Genomic DNA, 21,760 nt, shown 5'->3' with positions numbered 1-21,760 from the left:
AATTATAGTTTATACTAACCCATGGACTGAGTTTCAATAGATTATGTTGTTTACATTACATAAGTAATGTAATTTACTTTACAGCAAAGGTGAGAAAGATTTTACATGCGATGAGAGTTTTCTCTGGAGGGATGGAAGGGCTTTCATTAGCAAATCAAATTCGTTTTCATCTAATCGTTTGTGTCGTAACTGGCATTAACTGGCATTTGATTTAATCCTACACATACACACTCGTTTCTCTCTCTCTCTCTCTCTCTCTCTCTCTCTCACACACACACACACAGGCTGATATGTGTTGTTATCATGGATGCGTAGTCTGTGCAGTGCTCTGAATTGTTTTTCCTCTGTGCACATGAGTAGCTGTGCTATCTTCTATGAAAGCTTAAAGGAAAAACAAAACTCTCTCCAACAGCTTGCCCCTAAATGTTTTAGCAAACTTGGCCCTGTCTATGAAACACAGTTATAAATATTATGACTGCCTGTTACAACTGACAAAAACATCTAAATGATACAGGCTAATCTGGCCCAGGCTCGGCTGATCACATTATAATAATACATTAGTACAGGTTAGTCTTGACTGCCCCAGGGTTGTAAATGTTAAAGTGAACCAGTCATTCCCATGAGCTGTCTTGTTCTCTTATTTCCACAGTTATCTTACCTTCTGATGTAGAGCGCTTTGTTAAGGAACAATTTCTTGTGTGCTTGGGTTTATTCTGCTATACACAAGCTAGATCTCTCTGGATCAGAGTTGGTCTTGTTTTTCTTTGGTGGAGAGGCGATAATCAAGCCGTCTAAAAAATAATCTTCTGCCACTTTCAATGCGAACAGTTCGAGAGGTTCGTATAGAAGAATTGTTAAGGTGACAGTTTGAGAGGTTCATATCGAAGAATTGTTAAGGTGACAGTTTGAGAGGTTTGTGAAGAAGAATTGTTAAGGTGACAGTTTGAGAGGTCAGGGGTTTTCGACCTGTGGGGCCTGTCCCCGGGGGAGGGGGAGGGGGGTTAGCACCTGTCAAGGGGGTTGCAAGATTAGGAGATTTTTTAGGTGCAAACCAGCAAGTACAATGAAAAAGTTCAAACGTAGACAATGAAAAGTTCAAACGTAGACAAAGGTGGGGGGGAGGGGGGGGGCATGTCGAAAAAGGTTAAAAACCCCTGGTTAAGGTGACAGTTTGAGAGGTTCATATCAAAGAATTGTTAAGGTGAAGACTTGGAAGCTTTTTAGACTGAACCTGTAAAATTGGTTTTGTTGCATTAATAAATTTAAGCACTTTTCAGACAGTGAGGAACGGTATACATTACATTCTGTGCATTATTCTAAGGCAGAAATGAGGTCAAAGTAAGATTTGCTGATTCTCATTCAGAAATGTCTCATCAAGTAGTTGAAAAAGTCCATTAAGTATATCTTTAAACCAGCATTTCTCTAGGCACCAAACCTGGCAAAGTTTTTACTGTTGAGTAATATTCAATATACAAGCGAGCGTGCACTGGAAAGGGAATTAACAGGCCATTTGTTATTGCAGGTTTTGTGAGTGTTTTGTGATTTTTTTGGTCTCTCTGACAATTATCATTGTTAGCCTATAAAATCTGAAATCATTTTGTGCAGTCTTTAAATTTATGAATTTGTTGTTACCGTTTGCTTCTTTCACACAGACGGTTCTTGTCGCTTACCACTCATCTGCTTTAGCCTTTCTTCATTGTTCATTTCTATTCTCCACATTTACATTATTCAGCTCTGCAGTCCGTTATGTTCTGTATACTGGAACAGAGGACTGGGAAATACACACATACAGACAATGTCATTCAGCGATGTGTATATTTAGCTTACAACCCTCTATTCACACATTAAAGGACTGATCCAATCCTAGTCAATATTCCTTTACATCTCCACTCTTTTATGTTCAACTTTAATACAATTATCTTGGGTTCTGAAGAATCTGCCTTATTCAGTGCGAAACACACCTTTTGTCATTGTGGTCAGGCAGCGAAGAATCTTCATCTGCCGCTTGGATATCTTCTGATTTAGGCGTTACGTTTTGTGCAACCTGATTTTAATGGCTGTAATTCAGCCCTTGAAGCAGTCCATAAAGCCTTTCTCCTTTTTTTGTTGTTGTTGTTTTTGTTTTGTTTTTGTTTTTTTAACAAGTAAAACAATTCTTCCATTACACCTCCAAATCCTTCAACAGATGTATGCATTACTGGTAATTAAGTATGAACAATAGCCACAAACTCTGTTCAAGGCATCTTAACCATTCAGAAACACCATGCAGTATGTGTGATGGGGAAGAAGTGGAAGCCCTGCCTCTGATGAATACTACAGGTACATTGTCCCAGCCTATTGATGGGGACAGTTGCTATTGTTACTGATATGGGATGGTTTAACTGCTGATTGAATTATCTTTGTTAAGGGAAAAAAATGTATCTTGGGAAGAAACTGGCATATGAGTGGCAGGTATTTGTTGTCATATAGTGCTGTAGGGCTGGATAAAGGATGACAGTGTAGTGGAGAGAGAGAGAGAGAGAGAGAGAGAGAGGGAGAGAGAAACAGTCTTTGACTGATGTGTAGGGCAGGGCTACACACTGGAGCCCCTCAGAGAGAGAAGAGAAGAGCAGTGCGTAGATCTCTAAGATTACCTCATCACCTCACAGTGGGCTGGACACACTCATTTCAAACTGTGAGGAGTATTTTGTGTGTGTGTGTGTGTGTGTGTGTGTGTGTATGTGTTTGTGCGATAGGATGATTTAGTGCTGCAGTATTGGTTGAGAGACCTCTAGTGCCTTCTGAGAGGGCCACAGGGGAGACAAGAGAGAAAAGCAGAAAGGAAGAAAGCCTCTTTGTTTCTTTTCTTCATCCATGAAGATGCTCATGCCCTTCAGTAAGCAGACATGTAATTTTCACAGTTTTTTTAAATCGTATAATGGGCATGGGGATTTTATGAAAATCTACAGTTTAGTAGCTACTGTCTTGGATTGTCTTTCAAATATTTTTCTACTGCCTGTCTGGATGGTGCAGTTCTTTTATTAACAAAAGCTTTAACACTACTCCTTACCTAAAGCATTGAAACGGCTGCCTTCTAAGTGTAACAATTTAATTTTGATTTAATTTTAAACAAATTTAATCTGAATTTATCTGTCAACAAACAACCTTTCCCAGGTCAGGTCTAATATACAGGTGCATAACCAAGGGCATTTCATGGATATTCGAGTTTTCTGGAGAGGTGAATGAACCTCAGTTTGTTAACAAGAATATTATTTTAGACAAGATTACAACAGGAGAAGAAACCAGCTTCCTGTTCCTGTCCATTATAAGGGAGAGCACAGAGTTGAACCAGTGCAGCGCTGTGAATGGACAGCTGGTGTGGAGTTAGGGAGAGAGAGAGAGAGAGAGAGAGAGAGAACGCGTGTGTGTGTGTGTTTGTGTGTGTGTCTGTGTGTGTGAGAGAGCACAGCACTGCACTGTACAACCAAGCAGTGGGACTGTGCTGGGAGTGCTGTACGGAGCTCCGTTTCTGAATCAGTGTGTCACGTCGTTGATCACGCCGATCCAGCATGCTGTGTGGTCTGAGAAGAGAAGTGAGGAACAGCTTGGGTAGGTTCTTTGTGAAGTGTCAGTTCTTCACCTGTAGTCCTTCTGTGTTTCTAAAGGTGGTACGCCACTGTGTAACGTATGATTTAAGGCTGAGGTGTGGAGAAAATGCAAAAGATTTCTGCTTTGAGAAAGATTTTTAGTGGTCTTTTGATGTCATGTTTCAAGAGTTGATATTTGGTATGATGTGTTAAGATGTGTAGCATTATCATTTTTTGAGTAAGTATTGGTTTCTTGCTGGTTTCTTTTATGTTGAAATAGCATATTGGACCACTAGCATCACGGAAGTCTTAAATATTTACCTGTTTGCTGTTTGCTACTTTTAATAGAGGTAGAGGTCTTGCTTCATAAGCTTGGTAAATAAAAAAATAAAATGATCATGGAATTGGAAATGACGGATGCAAATGAATATTCATCCCACAAAGATACCTTACAGTTTTTAATTTGGCTACAATAGTTCATCTGAAATATGATCTTTTCATAAATATGTAAAATGAAATAAATCGTGTGTGTGTGTGTGTGTGTGTGAAAATGGCTTGTATGTTAATTTAAGTGGTCAGGTGGAGTTGATAATCAGCCACAGTAGCACACATCATCTGAAATAACCTGACAGTGTCATATCAACATTTCACCCTCAGTCTAAATCTTTCAGCAGATATGTGTTTGTTCCTGTGATACCTGTGCAGAGTGGGAAATTGTGTTATCTGTTTCTCTGGACCTGTGGAGCAGTTCAGAGAGTCTGCTTGAGATCGAGGCAGGAGCAGAAGCCAGAGTCATGCCACACTGCTCACTCTAATGTTCTCCCAGTGGGAATCACACGAGTGGAGAAAATGTGTTGAGCAATGACACTCAGCTTTCAGACCCTGTCTGAGAGACAGAAAGAGACAGAGAGAAAGAGAGACAGAGAGGGAGATTGAGAGACAGAAAGAGCATGTGAGAAAGAGAGAGAGAGAGAGAGAGAGAGAGGGAGAGTGAGAGACAGAAAGAGCATGTGAGAAAGAGAGAGAGAGAGAGAGAGAGAGAGAGAGTGAGAGACAGAAAGAGCACGTGTGAGGGGGGGAGATAGAGAGAGAGAGAAAGAGAGAGAGAGAGAGGGAGAGAGAAACAGAAAAAGCATGTGTGTGTGTGAGAGAGACAGAAAAAGCATGTGTGTGTGTGTGAGAGAGAGAGAGAGAGAAAGAGAGAGAGAGAGAGAGAAAGAGAGAGACAGAAAAGCATGTGTGTGTGAGAGAGAGAGAGAGAGTGAGAGAGAGAGACAGACAGGCAGACAGAAAAAGCATGTGTGTGTGTGTGTGTGTGTGTGTGTGAGAGAGAGAGAGAGAGAGGAGGGATGAGGAAGGAAGAACAGAGGGGAAGAGCACACATAGCTGATAAGCTGCTGGCTTATTCCTATTACCTGAGCTGCCTGGCAGAGGCATTTTCACACACAATCCGTGGCTGCCAAAACTCCACTGGCTGGCTCTGGTACCCACACAATCCCGTGAACAATTACAATCCCTGAATAGCTCACAAAGCCAAGAACCAGTACAATGAAGTGGATGTTTAACTACCTTTGGATTGTTTTCACAGTTGTTTCACGACTTTCTGATTGTAGACTATTCCTTTTTAGTCAAGGTGCCCTGCTTTTGCACATTATGCCTTCCCTGTAAGTATGAGGTGAACAAAGTTTCACATGGTAATGCAACTGATCACACTGTGCAAATGCTGACATTTTATTCAATGAAATATTCACCCCAGTATAAGCCACTGAAATATCTGAGACTTGCTGTGGTCCCTCAAAATGTATTAAACTTCAGGACATTACCACAGGTCCACAGAGAACTGAACTAACGATTCATAAATTCAGTCTCTAGTAAATCAGAAAATGACCATGCTGATTCATGTATTTAGCTTGATAAAGACATACAAAACTAGATTCAAAACATAAGCTAATCGCACTCAGATAGTATTGTATAAACACACTCTTACAATTTAGTTTAAGCATTTTTATTAATCATAACACAACATTTACTTACAGGACTTTAACTGACCTAAAATAGTAAAATGAATAATTTAGTGTGTTCATCAAGGTGAACAACTTCAGCCACCGCATCTTTCTAACACACCCACACAGTGAAGGCAGAATAGAGAGATGTCCTCCCCTTTATGTCTTCTCTGTGACTAATCTCACATTTATACAGCCAGCAATCTGCAACTAGTTATTACTCTAATTGCAGCTTGTTTTCCAGATGCTTGCTTTTGCATTTTACCATGTTGTTCAGGAGTAATGGGGAAAGGAGACTCAGTGTAATTATATGTGCTTTTTGAAGTGTTACTCTTCAAATAATGTAATCATTGCATATTTTACATTAAATTGCTCTGTCACCATGGCTTTCAGGATAACGCTTTCAAATAAGAAAAAGGAAGAAACAATTGTAAGATACTGAAAGAATCAGAGCCAAATTGTTTCAGACAATGTATCTTATCTTGACAGACATGTAATTCTATACATAATTCATAATATATGTGTATATTGAATGCTTTTCAAAATGTGTGACAAGAATTTAACAATGCTGTGTCTAACAAAAGCAAAACAGCTGAATCGAATTAAAAAGTCTATTAATTTGTCGCTCAGAATAAGTTTGTAATTCTAAAATTCTTCCAAAAATGAATAAGTGACACCAAAACATTTGCTAAGCAATTATAGGGTGAAAAAAAAATCTATGACTGATATCTTATGGTGGCAGTTGCATTAATTTCATTACTAATAAGTCAGTTGAGCAGTCGAATGGAATCAATGTCATTCTCAAGTCATTAGCCTGGTTGCCTCCTAAGGAGGTCACAGTAGTGCAAGTCTCTGGGGTACTCTGAGATATTGCACAGACAGACAGACCATTAACTCCAATGCTGTCAAGGCCCAAAAGACATTTGGAAGCAGCAGCCCAATGCCTCCCTCATGGGTAATGTTGACTTTGTCTTTTGTCTCAGCGTGGGTGTGGTATTTGAGAGGATTGTGACCTAATAAGCACTGTTCTGTTCAAATCCTTCAATTTATTTTGTTTGGTACTCGACTGGATGTCTCACAGTCTTTTGTTTTATGAAACCAGGCACGTAGGAGGTTGCCCATTACTTGAATGACGCTAGCCAAAAGCTCTAATATCAACACAGCAGGGGGATAGAGTGTACCTGTCTTTCTTTTTCTCTGGGTTGTATCTTCCTGGCAGGCTTTTACTCTCATTGTTTAAATCAGTCATGAAATGTGGAAGCACCGTGAAGGAGGAATGCATTTCGCTGCCATGTCTGAATGAGACAAACAAGCGCTGGGTCAGAGGTCAACCCTCTGGAATTTGTTCTCTGCTAGAGTTGTAGCACCGCAGGTGTCAGACCAGTAGCACGACCTGCAAACAATAACAGTTCCCATCACTGGAAGAGAAAAATTAGATCACGTTTGTGGCACTGTCAAAGGCGTTTTGTCAAACGGTTTAAGCCGTTCGCCTTGACAGGTTCTGTCGTTGGACACCGGCCAGTTTTAACTGATGGAGGACATTAAGGCGATGTAAGAGTGGGAGGGTTTGTAAGGTCTGCCTCAACTATGGCAAATTTATCACCTGCACGGAAATTGTGGTGCCTCACCTTACCCTGTTGTCGTGGCAACACTGATTAGTCAATTTGCTTTGAAACCTCAGTCTCACTGGCTTTGACCAAGACTCATCAGCTACATATTTAAAAGACACAGCTGTTCACATACCATATGAAAGGAGCTAATCAGCAGTTTTGGGATTCACTGTTAAGAAGAGTAATTTCAGATGGAACGATGATCTGAGTTTCTTTTGTCATGGGCATATAAAACACATGTGGAAGGTCTCAGAGGAGGATCTGGACAGTTTGATGAGATAAGAATAAGGAGACTGATTCTAACTAGATTTGAATGTCTGTAATGGTCAGACCAGCATCCTTATTTTTTATCACTTCAGGAGCTTTATAATGAACAGAAATGAGTCTTATCCAATGCAGTACGTCCATGTCTGTAGTCTGGTCAAATGTTCTTGCTATTTTTTTTTACCTACCTGCAAGTTTCACATGAATCACAGGGAATTCTATAACAATCTTGACTCATTACATTTCATTCTGTGTCTACATTCACGGGAGAGATCACCAGTGAACCTCCAATGATCAAGCGGCACAATGCATTTAATGATAATTTGTCGTGACTTAGCTTGCAGTGAAAAAAAAAAAAAAAAACCTATGTTGACTGTTTGTCATTTCCAGCACAGTGAGCTGGCTGCTTTGATCTAAAATGCAGGGTCTCCCACTCATTTCCGCGTGACTCCTGAACACATCCATTTCAAGGAGACAGAAAGGGAGGGTTGGGGGAGGGAGGGAGTGCGGCGGGGTGGGGGGAGGCTTGGCAGACCCCTGCTTGTGATGTTCTGGAACCCACACGCCCCCGACACAGCAGCCATGGATTTGGGAAACGTGACCCTGGTTGATTATGGTACTTGTGTTACTCAGCTGAAGAGCCTCTTTTCGCTGAGCTCAAACAACAGGTCTTTAATGACTGCTGCAGTTGTGGGTCCTCGCTGGATTGCATATTGACCATTTCAACTGATGTATAATAATAGTGCTTCATATATGAATATGACCCTCTTTACTGCTTGCCTTGGATTCATTAGGGGAATCTCTTTCATCTGTGTTGGTTTACAATCAGTCAGTTCCCTTCTGAACCAGCACAATTTTCTGACTGTGAGGTTGTTTTGTAGGAATAACCTGTTTACAGAGAGTATGTGTGATTTTACATATATATATATATATATATATATATGTGTGTGTGTGTGTGTGTGTGTGTGTGTATATATATATATATATATATATATATATATATATATATATATATATATATATATATATGTATGTATGTATATGTATATATATATATATATATATATATACTTAATGGACCAGAGAAAATGGAATTGAAAGTTTCTGGTGCTTTTATGTGGCAGAGACCTACCTTTGGGCTTAGCATGAGAATTACACTGATAATGGATGAAAGACTCTATAATAATTTATACAGTGCTGCTTGTGTGTGTGTGTGTGTGTTAGTGGGCACGTGTACATTTGCTCGGCGGCTGTGTAGGTGTATGTTTAATCTCTCAGTGTGCCCAGTATGTATCACCCAGGTTGCAGCCCTTCTCTCTGGCATTGTCTCCATGCTGCTTAGCTGAGATAATGTGGGGTAATTAAGGCTGAAAGTGTTCTGTCTAAATAAAGGTGAAAGCACCAACCCTCTCAGATTAGGGCTGTTTCATTCATCTTCTGGCTAATTAGAGACATTCATTTGAAAAGTGTGAAAATAAACAGCATAAGACTGAACTAGTGCAGACTAGCCACTCAACAATAGAACTGCTTTTGCACATTTACCAAAGTGCCATTAAAAAGTATCATAACAATGGAATAATCATCTGTACAGAGCGCTAATGATAATGATATATTGATTCATTCATATCCTTTCTGTAGTTACATATCATAAATGTTGTTTTTGTAAGCTTTTCACTGTTTTTGCTCTGCAAAATGCACAACTGATTGGTTCAAATACTGGCATTTTCATTTGGCATGTCCTTATCGTTTAAAAATGTTTTACGAGACTCAAACATATGATGACATGAATAATTATGTGTCAGTTACCCATTCACTTATAAGCATGTTAGAGCCATCAGAAATGGCAGAGAGTTTGACACAAATAGTATCAATAAATTCCCTACATATACACCAAAGATATCTCCCATAAAAAAAAAAATCTACTGTAAACTGGCAGTTCTATTTTCACTTGAGGTATACCTCTCCTTGAATATATGATCAAGTTAGTTTTAATATTACTTTATGGGGTTTTTTTGTTGTTGTTTTGTTATTTTTTTTTTTTTTTATAGAAAGACACGTTTGAGAGCTTGACGAAACAGATGACTCTGTGCTTGTTAAATTAGGTAACATGGCGGCTAAATCGCCTGCTTTGATAGGTGACTGTGAAGATTTTGAGAAGCCTTAGGCAAGCGGATTAAAGCAGAGCGGAGCTCCCTTACACTGTGAGCGCTGATATGCCTGAGTGGCTGTAGGGTTAGAGGAGGGCTACGAGAGCTTGTACTTCTGCTAGCACTGGTGGCTAATCTGACAGTTGAGCTGTGTCAGTAATTGCTTTCATAGACACTGAAATAAAGACAGGCTTGAACTCACGCTTGGGTGCTTCCTCTGTAGTGGCTCTTTCTAATAATACACAGACCCTTGCAAAAGCTAGCCTTTGGCGTTGATGGCAAAATATGTTCAACACTTTTTAGAAAGGTTTTGGTGTTTTTGAGCTCTCTAGAACTTTCTAATGAAGGTATCATGTGAAACACCACAGTCCTACCCCTGAATTCCCTCAGCTCTGCACGTTTAAGGCTCGCCTTGCTCCAGCACGCCTGCTTGAGCAGAATGAGGGCACTGTGTTAGGGCAATGGGAGATCTAAAATGTGCAGTTCAATGTGGGTCCTCAGAAGCAGGACTTAAAAAACTCTGGTCCAGGTTATTGCTCAGCAGAATAATAATTTCAGAAGTATGAGGTGGAAAATATCTGTTGTATGGCTGATGTTGAGCTTAAACAGCATTTTCCATGCTTTAATATCCCTACTGCAGTGCAACAAGAATAAGAGAAATGTATCGCTACACCCTTTTTTTCCCCCTTTGTCATTGTCATCTTTCTGTGTCTAACAGTGCGGGAGACTCATCCAAACCACGACCTCATATAATCTTTCCTTTAATATACATCCAAAAAACTTTCCTTTATTATACATCCATCTGTATCACCTTTAAACTTTGCTCTGAACTGTCATTCTCAAAGGCTAAAATCTTCATATTACTGAATTAATAGTGACAGTTTTTTTCTGCCCCCACTGCTATACTATAACACGAGTTGAAAATCATCAGGCTAGTTTTTCCTGTTCTAGAGCTGTTCAGGGGAGCATGCCAGCTGTGCTCATACCTGAGCATGTGAGTGTGGCAACCACAGAGATATCTGTAAAGGAGAGTTGACAGCAGAAGAATGTGTACAAACGTAGCCGTTATCTCTCAGCAGCGAATCCTTCAGCCTGAGGCGACATCGATGGAAACAGATGATGTCTGAATGAGATTCTCTCTCTGCCTGCTGGTAGCTCTCCCCGTTTGCGCTAGTGTCTACCTTAGGTGTTGCGAAGACCGTGCTCGCTGGAGTGCTGATGAAACCGCAGCAAGGAGCACGCTGACAGGGTTGTGCTGGGGAACATGGGGGCTTGCCAAGCCCCAGTAAAAGCTCCTGGAGTGCCTTCTTCTTTTATCACATGTTCAGGGATTACGAAAATCATTGCTGATGTCTCAAACACAATGCACAATAGCAATGGGCTATGTGAGCGTTACCTTGTTTTCAGTGTGATAGCTTGGCCATAGGAATACATTAATGGTGTTTTCCCATGAAATTATGGGATAGATTGTAAGTAACATGAGGGAACTCCTTGGAGAATGCTAAGCCCAGAGTACAAGGGTAGTTTACGTGTTAATTTAAAAAGAAATGAAAACTGTTACAGACGTAAATAATTAATCTAGTCTGAGTGAGTTGAATACATCGGCAGCGCTTGACAGCACATACTGAGCGTTCCAGAGGTCTATTACAGAAATATTTTCACTGTCATCTTGTTTGGTTGTGTTTTGATCCACTGCTGACATCAGCCTCATTCAAATGCCACAGTGATTTTATGTTAGTAATGATTTAGGTCAGCCAATGAGTCATTTTTAAGTTTTTGAAATGAGGACGTTAGGGATGCTTTTTAAAGTAGATCAGTGCTTTACTTTTAAATGTTCATTTCCATTTGTTGACTCATCATCCTTGTTTTGGGTCTACCAATACATCATGGTCTTTACCTGTCATGGAGTAGAGTCAAACATAGCTCCATCAAACATCCAATCACCCCCTGTCTGCTCCCAGACAATGTGGAACAGGTGTTGCCAATGAGGCAAATCCCACACTCTGTGGGCTTCTAATAGTTGTGTGTTTATTCCTTTTTTAGATGATGGCCCTTACTCGAAAGGAAACAAGGACTCCTCAGGTCCGGAAAATTCCCTCACTTCCAGAAGACAGAGTATCCCAGGTACACCGTAAGACTGTCTTCTTTTGTATTTTGTTCCTCTCTTTCTCTCTGTGCTACTTAGCCATTCTGCCGTTACATTTCTCTCTCTTCATGCCCACACAAACTGTACTTCCAGCCCTGTACAGCCTTGTTTCATTCCTTTGATGTTGGAGAATGTGTTTATAGGCTCACCATTGGGGTTTGGGGATTTTTTTTTTTTTGGACTCTTCCTGCCACCATGACTCAGATGGTTCTAGGAGATTGTGAATTCTGGGAGTCGGTGAGCTTTGTCAGCAGCTGTCTCCAAGGTGTTTCTTGTAGTTCCTGAAAAGTGTTGCCTGTTTGCATTATTGTGTTGGCTTGAAATGCTGTGACCAACTTGAAACATTTGCTGCTGTGTGTTTTTTGTTTTTTTTTCCAGAGTTATTCAGACCAGTACACAGCAGTGCAGTGCAACAACTGTGCAATGAATGGTAGATTAAACATGCAATTTTCCCATTCTCCCCTAATTAGATTAGCTGAGTCAAGTTTTAGGATTAATGAGTTTTCTAAGCAAAACATCCATACATTTGTTTTTTCTCTAAACTTTAGATAGGTGTTTAGAAAAGCAAGTCAGTCATAAGCCTGTAAAATTGCACTGTTATTGTCTCTACTGTGTATTTCATCCATCAATATGATGCATTTATTATTCTCACAACTAAACATATGTTGATTTCATCAGTTGCCATTTCGCATTACAGAAGAGAATGTATTGTTGTAGATGTACAAAGTACACTGCTGGTAGTAATGATCACTTTTTATTAACATAAAAGAAATCCAGAGTGTAAACAAGAATGTGATGGTTTTCACTGCCAAGCTCCTAGTGCTGACATGATGAAATTCAGTAAGACAAATTGTTGCATCATGACTTGAATGAATGTTTGGTGCGAGTCAATATTTCACGAGAAATGAATCCATTTTGTTGAGAGCTTAAATGGACGCGAGCATCTATATACGCCTTTCATCTGTCTGTCTCGTTTCTCAGTGCTTTAAGTTCACACTATGGCCCTGGGCAAAAATGGGAACAGCGTAATTGAAGTATGTCAGGAAAAGTGCATTTGTTCATGTAAAGCATATTTATATGACCTGATGCTCAATGTGACAAAACACAAGAAATTATGTAGAGAACGGAGGGATTAGTTCAAACCCTTGGAAACAACCCCTCAATATTAGACAAAGTAATTTGGTTAAAACTGATGGCTGTTAAGTAGAAACGTGTTGGTTAGAGCCTCTGGTGTACTTGTTTCGGGTACATTACACGTCAGTCAAGTGATTATGTTTTCTTGCCTTGTAGTACTGTGGAAAGAACTTTTCGTTGCTGTTTCCATTTGGTAGGCTGACTGATGGAATCTGAATGATTGCAATTTATGAAAAACCAATGTTCTCTTGAGAGAAGTGTTTTTGTTTTTTTGGGTTTTTTTTTTTCTCCATTGTCTCTGTTATCTGTTAAAGTTTTATAGATATAGTATTAGTGTTTTCAACGATGACTGTTTCATTTCATTTTGTTTTTGAACATCCTTAACACTCCCAAAGAGACATAAAAGACGTGACAGAAATGTTGCAGGAAAAAGTAATTTGGCATCTCTGAAATGAAAGAAAAAAAAGAAATCTCATTACCATTAAGTGACTTCATACTATGTGCTGCATCTGTTATTCTGTTTATTTATTTGTTTGTTTATTTTTCCCTGAGAGAGAGAATTGTCTCCTACTGGACTCTTTTGTGAAAGGGCAAGTTGCAGCTAGCAAATTTAGTTGTGAACGATTGTTTTTGTGAAAGTTAACTGGATAAATGCCATTATCAAATTCTTTGCTTGTTAAAGTATACCATATGAAGCACAAAGATTGCCATCCATTCTGTTGGCCATTTTTCCACTGTAGTTTCTCAGTGAATGTTACTTTACATTTTTTGAGTTTGAGGGGGAGATGTTGTATTATTTTTAATAAATTAGTTTAAAAAAAAAACACACACACACACACACATTTTGACATGTGCTTCATCACAACAGATTCCCTGGAGTAGTGTGAGGGCTTTCAGAGTTGCTGTACTGTTTGTCATTCTCCCTGTTGGTCCTACGTCACATTGTGAGGGACAATCTGTTCACATGAAAGCACAGGCAGTTTAACAGTAGCCCCAGTCCTCTGCTCAAGCATATCTCATCACTGACAGCACTATTACCGCTCAGCAGGGTTCACCATTCACACTAATCAGGAGCCTGTGGCTTCTCACTCATCTCTCTCTTTTTATTCCCCCACTGGTGTTAAACTCTGAGTACATGAGGAGTGTGAGGAGAAAATAGATTTCTTTTTTTTTTTTTTTTTGCAATGTCAATTAGGTGTTGAAGTATTTAGAACTTGATATTGCCATGATAATCTTGTAAAACTCTTGTATGACAACAAATGTATTTGATCTAGATCTTAAGCAGTTACATACGTATTTCTTTAGGTAATATACACAGTTGGCATTACCTTTTGTATGACTTTCAATGAGGAATTAAAATAAGGATTTAGAATTTTATCTGAATAACTAGTTTAAGATCTGTTATTAGAAGTCTTAAATCTTGTAAATGAATAAGAGATGAAGAGACAAATGCAGTAGTGTTTTCCAGCACTTAACTTTAATCACAGTTTTGATTCAATCATCAGGTTAGGCCAGAGTAAATCAAATCACCCCGAAATAAAAGCAACTTGACTTCCATGTTTATTATTCTTAATATTGCTCTCATGTTGTGCTATCCACAATATTAATAATCTTTTTCATTTAAAATGTTGTATGTAATGAGGAGTAAATCTGACTTTATCTGAACATTAAAACAAATGATGGTCATGTCCAAACAGCTCTTTAAAAACTGATCAGCTGCCTTGTGATCTGAACTGTGAATATGCCCATTGTATTCTGAGAGTTATTACTAAAATGTTGTGCTTTAGCGTTTTCTGCTTCAGTCACAGACATTGGGAACAATGTACATTCCTAAACTTGTCCACTGCACTGTTAATCCTGCATATCAATGCTGTTTCAGTCTAGCGAAGACCTCCTAAAGAGTACTTAGAATCGGAATCTGATCTGAAAATTCTGTGGATCCGACCAAAGCAAAAACCTCAAACAATTTTCTTGTTCAGCTTGTGGTACTAAACTGTGCTGAATCTATTGGCTTCTTTCGTTATGAACATGCTCTCAATCTTTTTTTTTTTCTTGATCTCAGAAAACGTCATAACACCATAATTTAATGTGAGAGATGAAATGATGTGTGCTGCAGAGATCCTCAGAGAAACTAAGATGTTAATTGGCTTTACAGTGGGTCACTGCAGTACCTCTCAAACCTAAGATCCTCTCATTCCAAATTTAAAAACGTAGCCCAGGAACAGAGGCAGAATATAGGACTGGAGCAAAATATGTTCCTACATGCTTTTTTTTAACTCTTGGTTAGGGAAAGAGTTTCATAACATATTACAAATACACAAAACACTTATTTGTTTTGACATGCAGTTATAAAGAACTTTTGTTCTGTTGTGGTGGGTCATCCCCTAAATATCAGAAAAAAACTTGTTACTATATGTAAACAAGCAAAACAACAAATTTTTAAAGGAGAACAGAACATAGGGGCTGTGTAAATAGCAATGTTGCTATATACATACCTGTATTGTGATGTTTTATGCCTTAAATGGTTGATATGTTCTTTGTGAAGAATGGTCTCTCATATGTCCCATTCATGATTAGTCCATACGTGTGTATAAATTGTGTTAATCAATTTTTCCCTGCCTAGAATCACGCTGTAGTGTTAGACGATTTGGGTAAGATGAAAGGCTGTATCTACACCTGATAGAAACTGATATTGTATCAAAACCTTGTCTGTTTTATCAAAATGTTCATCCTGGAGCAGCATGATAAACCAGTACCTTCCTGCTGTGATGTGCCTTCTCTTTGTAAGCTTTGTGTTGCCCTTCTATGTTTAAGTTTGAAAAAATGTCTCCATTATTTCACTACTTCAAAACTTAGCTTGGTGGTGGCAGTGGTGTGTGTGTGTGTGTGTGTGTGTGTGTGTGTGTGTGTGCTGTGTTTCGATCACTGATGTGGGTTTGTGTCTTGTCCTGCGGTCATGGCCCCTGTGCTTTGCGGGCAGAAGACCTGCGGGGGGTGACGTTGGTGGAGCTGATTAAGAAAGAGGGCAGCACTTTGGGCCTCACTATCTCAGGAGGCACAGACAAGGATGGCAAACCCCGCGTCTCCAACCTACGGCCTGGTGGTCTGGCGGCCAGGTGAGAACAGGCACAGACGCATACATGTTTTCTTTCATCATAACACACAACAGCGTTTTCCTGAGAGTCTCTGATGACTCAGAGTGCATCAGCTAATCAGTTCCTGATGCAAGAATCACCTGACATCTCACCGGGGCAGACATCTAAAAAAGTGTGTGAGCCTCCAGATGACAATGCTAAAAATATTCTCTCAGCTCTTGCATGTTGGGGTATTTGGGACTTACAAAAACAGTTATTTCTGAATGTCTGGTTTCTGCTCAAGCAACCAAAGCTGATGCATTTAGTTCCTTAATGTTACACTAGTGAGCTGCACAGGTTTTCAGGGTTTTTGTTTTTTTTTTTAACATTGAAAACTTTTGGATTCAACCTGAATGTCTTTGCTGTGTTGTAGCTAAGTTATAATTCAGAATTTGCTTAGTGTCGTGTGTGTGTGTGTGTGTGTGTGTGTGTGTAAGTGTACACACATCCATTAAAAGATACTTAACACATCAATTTTTCTCCCTTCCTCACACATTTCTGTGAGAAATCACACTCACTCATTTAAAGGCATGTCTAGAATGTTAATGTTTTTTTTTTTTTTCTTTTTCCTCCCTCAACTCTTTCATTTGTCCTATAGGGTAAAAAGTAAGAAAGTCTGCTACCGGGTTGGTGCATTAAATGTTTGACGTTTGTCAAGCATCATTGTGCCAACCAGTGTAGGCTTGGAGGAGAGTCAGGCTAAGTAGCGTTCCTTTTTCTAATTAGCATTTAAATGAGCATATGCTTGCTCCCTGTGGAGTGTTCTTCCGCAGATAAAGAACTCTTTCTCTGTATGGCTGCCTTATCATTCAGCAGAGAATTAAGATATCGATTCTCTCTAACTACTGGTAGAGCTGCTAAATTGAAATATTAGCATGGCTTGAAAACGCTGGTTCCGGTTCTCAACGAGCCATTGTTAATATCCACTGCTAAATACTAGCCATACATTGCAAACAGTTTTCTCTAAAATACAACAGTGCACAAAGTATCTTACATCCCCAGTCTGTGCAGGAAACAGGAAAGCTGAGTGTGATACATTATGCAAAATTATGCAGATTGTTCTTGTGTCTTTCCCCAAAGCCGCGAAAATATGCTTTGTTCATTAGGGATTATTAGAAATATCGACTAGCCCCATTGGTTTGACCCCTGCTAACCCTCTCCCCAATTACCTCATATATGTCGGTGGACCTTATCTGGCTAACCTGAGCTGTGCTCCTGGTGTGTAAGGAGTGACCAGCTGAACGTGGGAGACTACATCAAATCGGTCAACGGGATCAACCTGACGAAGCTTCGGCACGACGAGATAATTAGCCTGCTGAAGAACGTGGGCGAGCGTGTGCTGCTGGAAGTGGAGTATGAACTGCCCCCAGCCGGTAGGAAGTTGAGTATTCTTGCTGCTGCTGTTGTGTTGCATGTCTTTTACCTACTGATCCTTGAACAGTTTTACCCAGTCCTAGTTCCAGTCTTACCCTCTTAACCATTGTGATACGATTAGACTTCTCTGGTTTCAGAGCCAAGAGTCCACGACTAAACAATATGTAGTGCATTAGAAGGGTTGGGAAGTTGCCATGACGTGTAAATGGGCTCTTCAATTGTCTTGTTTGCAGCTTGGGAGAATCCAGAGTGCATGATTTCATGTATGCATGCCTGCATGTAAGTGATTGAATATGCAGTATAACATTACAACAGAACTGTATTGCTTGGTTTAACATGGAACAAACGTTTGTAACTTAGTTGGAATTATGTATATTTCAGTGACTTCCTTCTGCAAATTAACTGAGACAAAATTTGATTAAAACATTTAGTCATAGATGATATTCATAAGCAATGAGAGATGCCATTACTATGCTGATGTACCATTACCACTAAACATCCACTGCAAAACACAAGTTAAAATCACTTTATCCTCTTTCTGTTGTTGACTCATATTGAACCATCATAATGGACAGCAGCTCTGTGAGTGTACTGTGCGCGAACTGTCGTAAATCTAACAGATGGATCACTCACTTTATAAGCTTGGTGTTTTTGGCTGACCTTCCGCTGAATGGCGCTTTATGTACGAGTCTGTTTATCTTATTGTCTGCCTGGCCTGGGCGAAAGCCCAGTAAAAGGGTTTGATTTAGTGAAAGTGACTCTGTTTGCTTTTCTCTGACCTCTCTCTCTCTTTAGCACCAGACAGTAGCTCAGGTGTTATATCCAAGACAATCGAAATATGTTTGCACAAAGAAGGCAACAGCTTTGGCTTCGTCATGCGAGGTAGGCATCTGTCCTGAAGATTACAACAACAAGCTTTCCCCCTCTGTGTGTGTGTGTGTGTGTGTGTGTGTGTGTGTGTGTGTGTGTTTTATGGGATTGCTCACCCGTAAACCAACACATAAAAACTGATTTGAGTTTGTGTCACTGGCCCCTCCATTTCACATGCAAATTCGCCAGTGTTTTGTGCGTGCAGTAAAAAGCACTGTAGTTAAAGCTGTAAAACAAGACATTGTCTTAGCTGGGGTGTGTGCTTCATTACGATTGTATATGGGCAGGAAAAACACTTGAATTGTGCTGTTGCAGAGTGTGTTTTGTTTGTAATTGTCACACAGGAGGCTCTCATGAAGACTGGCATAAGTCTCGGCCTTTGGTGGTCACATACGTTCGGCCAGGTGGTCCCGCTGACAGGTAATGATGCTTCATAAGAACACTGTTAGGAATGGGTGTATGTATATGTACAGACTGGCTCCCAAATACCCATCTTGCATAATTCAAATAACCACCTGCTTTTTTTTTTTTACACGTATAGTTTTCTCCCATGTCTGTTCTATACACCACCAATATGTTCAAGTTTATGTAGAGCCCAATATCACTGTTTACAGTCTCAAAGGGCTTTACAGGCCACAACAGTCAAATCAAAATATGACGGCACCCCCTGACTTAATCCTCATATGTCTGGCTTATTTTTATTTGTCGAACACGTCTGCCGCCAATGAATATGCGTAACACGCGTTTTGGTTTGCCAAAAAGAGAAAGTGATGGAGGATATGACATGAGCAGTTGAACAGTGATGGTGGGATGGATCAGAAGGATAGAGAGGCATTCGTTCGTTCGTCCGCCTTAATACAAGAGGAATTATTCAGTGCCACATCTCACGAGCTGCATCAGTCTTCCTGCAGCCCTAAGCTGTGGTTAGGATGCTTTAGTTAGAGCAGTGTTGTGTACGCTTTGCCTGCTCAAACACAATGTGACAGGTTGCAGAAATTGGAGCAGAATGTGCCGTTTCCTCTCTCTCTCTTTTTTTTTTTTTCACCTCTTCCCCACCCAAAGGGCCGCACACTCTCAGCTGCTGTAGCAAGTTATCATCTATTCTGGTTTTCCGGCATTTTCCGTGCTTCTGCTTTGCCTCGGCTCGGCTCCCCTCCCCGCTGTATCCCCCCATGTCAACTTCGCACGTTGTGCCTGAAACCTCCTCACAGGCGTCAGAAAAGAGCAACATCAAATAAGTGCCTCCGTTTATGAAAGAAAGATAGATCTGAGTTGTTCTGACTGACAGATGGAAAGTTTGGTTATTGTGTGTCATGAATTCTCGATCCTTTTTGTAATGGAAATGGTAGTGAAAACAGACAAGGTGTTAGCCACCTTGCACTGGTGAGGACACGCACACCGTGGGAGATTCTTCTGTCGTTAGGATAAAGTCAGAAAGGAAAGGCTTTCTATGCTAACAGAAGTACACTCATAATGCCCACATCTGGCCTGTTGTTAGACACTGTCTCTTGGGTGTGGCTCATCAGGACATCATAGCCCCCAGGCTTTTGGTGTTAATAAACACCAGTAACATCCAAAACCAATAAAACCGGCACAATTCGCCAGGCAATAGTTATTGTACTTTTGCAATGTATGTGTATGATTACATTTACCTGACTTCATTTCAACTATAAGTGATTTTAGTGAGTACAGTATTCTGTGCAAGACCATAGTCATTGAGCAGAACGCACAGCTTGGGTAAATGTCAGGCATATATCCAATGTACTATGACTGGTCCCAATTAGGGCTATAAAAGGGTAAGAGTTTATAAAACTGACATTAAACACAAGTACACTGAAAGCAATATTAGGTTATGTTATTGGATTAAGATGGTATTAGACAATATGCAGACACATAGTTGTGCTTGTTTTGCAGGCTGTTGTGATGACCTAATCAACTTCATGCTCTTGACTAATGAAGCGTGTGATCGTGTGTATGTGTGTGTGTGTGTGTGTGTGTGTGTGTGTGTGTTTTCCCCTCTCATCTGCCTGGCAAAGGGAGGGCAGCTTAAAAGCAGGCGACCGTATTCTGAGTGTGGACGGTGTGCCCTTACATAGTGCCAACCACAGTGATGCCCTGACTGTGTTGGCACAGTGTGGCCAGGAGGCGCTCTTTCAGATTGAATATGACGTCTCCATTATGGGTGAGTGCTGAGAGAGGCAGACACTGGCCAATATGATGCGTTCAGTCCACAGGCCCATAAAGTTTGTGCCAATGGTACCATAAACAGCAGCTGTGATAAGTCACGTTCATGTCTCGGATTATTTCTCGGCCAATATCTCAGCGTTTAACATGGATATAGGGACTGATGGCATGGTTTCATTTTTTCAGTTGTGCTACACCCAGCTCCCATATACACAAATACTCTCTGTTATTCTAAATACCATGTAAAGAGACTTCAGAATCGTATGAGTTGCTCAGTATGACATGAATGTTACATGCCTAACAATAGAACTCGGCTCCTGTTTACACTGTTGATTTGAAATTTGCCACTCATGCATTCTTGGAATCTCATAACTGACTAGCCTCCTCTCTAATCATTTTGTACATTCATTGGTCAAAAAAAAAGCCTATAATGAAAGTTGTTGCGATGACTGCAGAGGTTGGTGTATAGATTAAGCTGTCATGTTGATACTAAACTGGACACTGCAGTAGAAGTAATACCTAAAAGGTAGGAATAAACACTTTCTCCTCTTTCACGGATATGTTGTTGATTTTCTCTGCAATGTTTAGAGCATTCTGAACATATATTTTACAGTTATAAACTCCGTGCAGGCAAACTGGGAGTAGTGATTACTTCTCTTCATCACCCTGTCCCAGTGAATCAGTAGCAGGGGAGCAGAATTCACCCCCCCCCCCCCCCCCACACACACACACTCTCTGACAGGGGAGTAGGGTTCCTACGCAGTCTTGGCTGTGTCTCCTGGTACACTTTGGAAAGAGGATGGGGGTTGACAACACACAAGGCAGTGAGACAGAAGGTTGGATCCCTGCCACGTATCTGAGATAGCTCGTCTACCGTGACAGTTAGACTTACTCCCAGGTTACCCTGACTTTGGAGAACAGTTTATTTGTTATAATGTGTTGGAGTCTGCTCTGTGTAATTGCATTAATCTCACCAATTGCTTTAGCCCAGTGGTGTTTCTCTCCTTGTCTCTTCTCTTGTCTCACGCTTGTCTCCCAGACTCGGTGACAAATGCCTCTGGTCCTTTATTGGTGGAAATTGCCAAGTCGCCTGGGGCAGCCCTGGGCATTACGTTGACAACCGCCACACACAGAAACAAGCAGGTCATCGTCATCGACAAAATCAAAGCCGCAAGCGTGGTGGACAGGTGACTGCTGTTTGTCACAGTAACTAAGCCAGAGAGCATTTGGCTTTTTGTCCTATCATTCCATGATGCTGCTTCATGCATTAAGGCTCACAGCGATGTTGCAATAATAAGACGTTGGCTCACTACACATCAGTCTCCCAA

The 21,760-nt window shown here is 40.3% G+C and overlaps 1 protein-coding gene across 1 annotated transcript in view; it reads left to right on the top strand.

Annotated features, from left to right (window-relative positions):
• grip2b (glutamate receptor interacting protein 2b) overlaps nt 1-21,760 on the top strand; it is a 139,206-nt gene that overhangs the window by 93,493 nt on the left and 23,953 nt on the right. Inside the window, exons 2-8 of the mRNA XM_030777186.1 lie at nt 11,634-11,714; nt 15,851-15,986; nt 17,232-17,377; nt 18,174-18,260; nt 18,593-18,668; nt 20,285-20,430; nt 21,472-21,619. Coding sequence (XP_030633046.1) covers nt 11,634-11,714; nt 15,851-15,986; nt 17,232-17,377; nt 18,174-18,260; nt 18,593-18,668; nt 20,285-20,430; nt 21,472-21,619 — 820 coding nt within the window. The remainder of the gene's footprint in view (nt 1-11,633; nt 11,715-15,850; nt 15,987-17,231; nt 17,378-18,173; nt 18,261-18,592; nt 18,669-20,284; nt 20,431-21,471; nt 21,620-21,760) is intronic.

The sequence above is a fragment of the Chanos chanos genome, chromosome 6, assembly GCF_902362185.1.
Source record: "Chanos chanos chromosome 6, fChaCha1.1, whole genome shotgun sequence".
NCBI lineage: Eukaryota > Metazoa > Chordata > Actinopteri > Gonorynchiformes > Chanidae > Chanos > Chanos chanos.
This window is presented reverse-complemented; position numbering and strand designations above follow the sequence as displayed.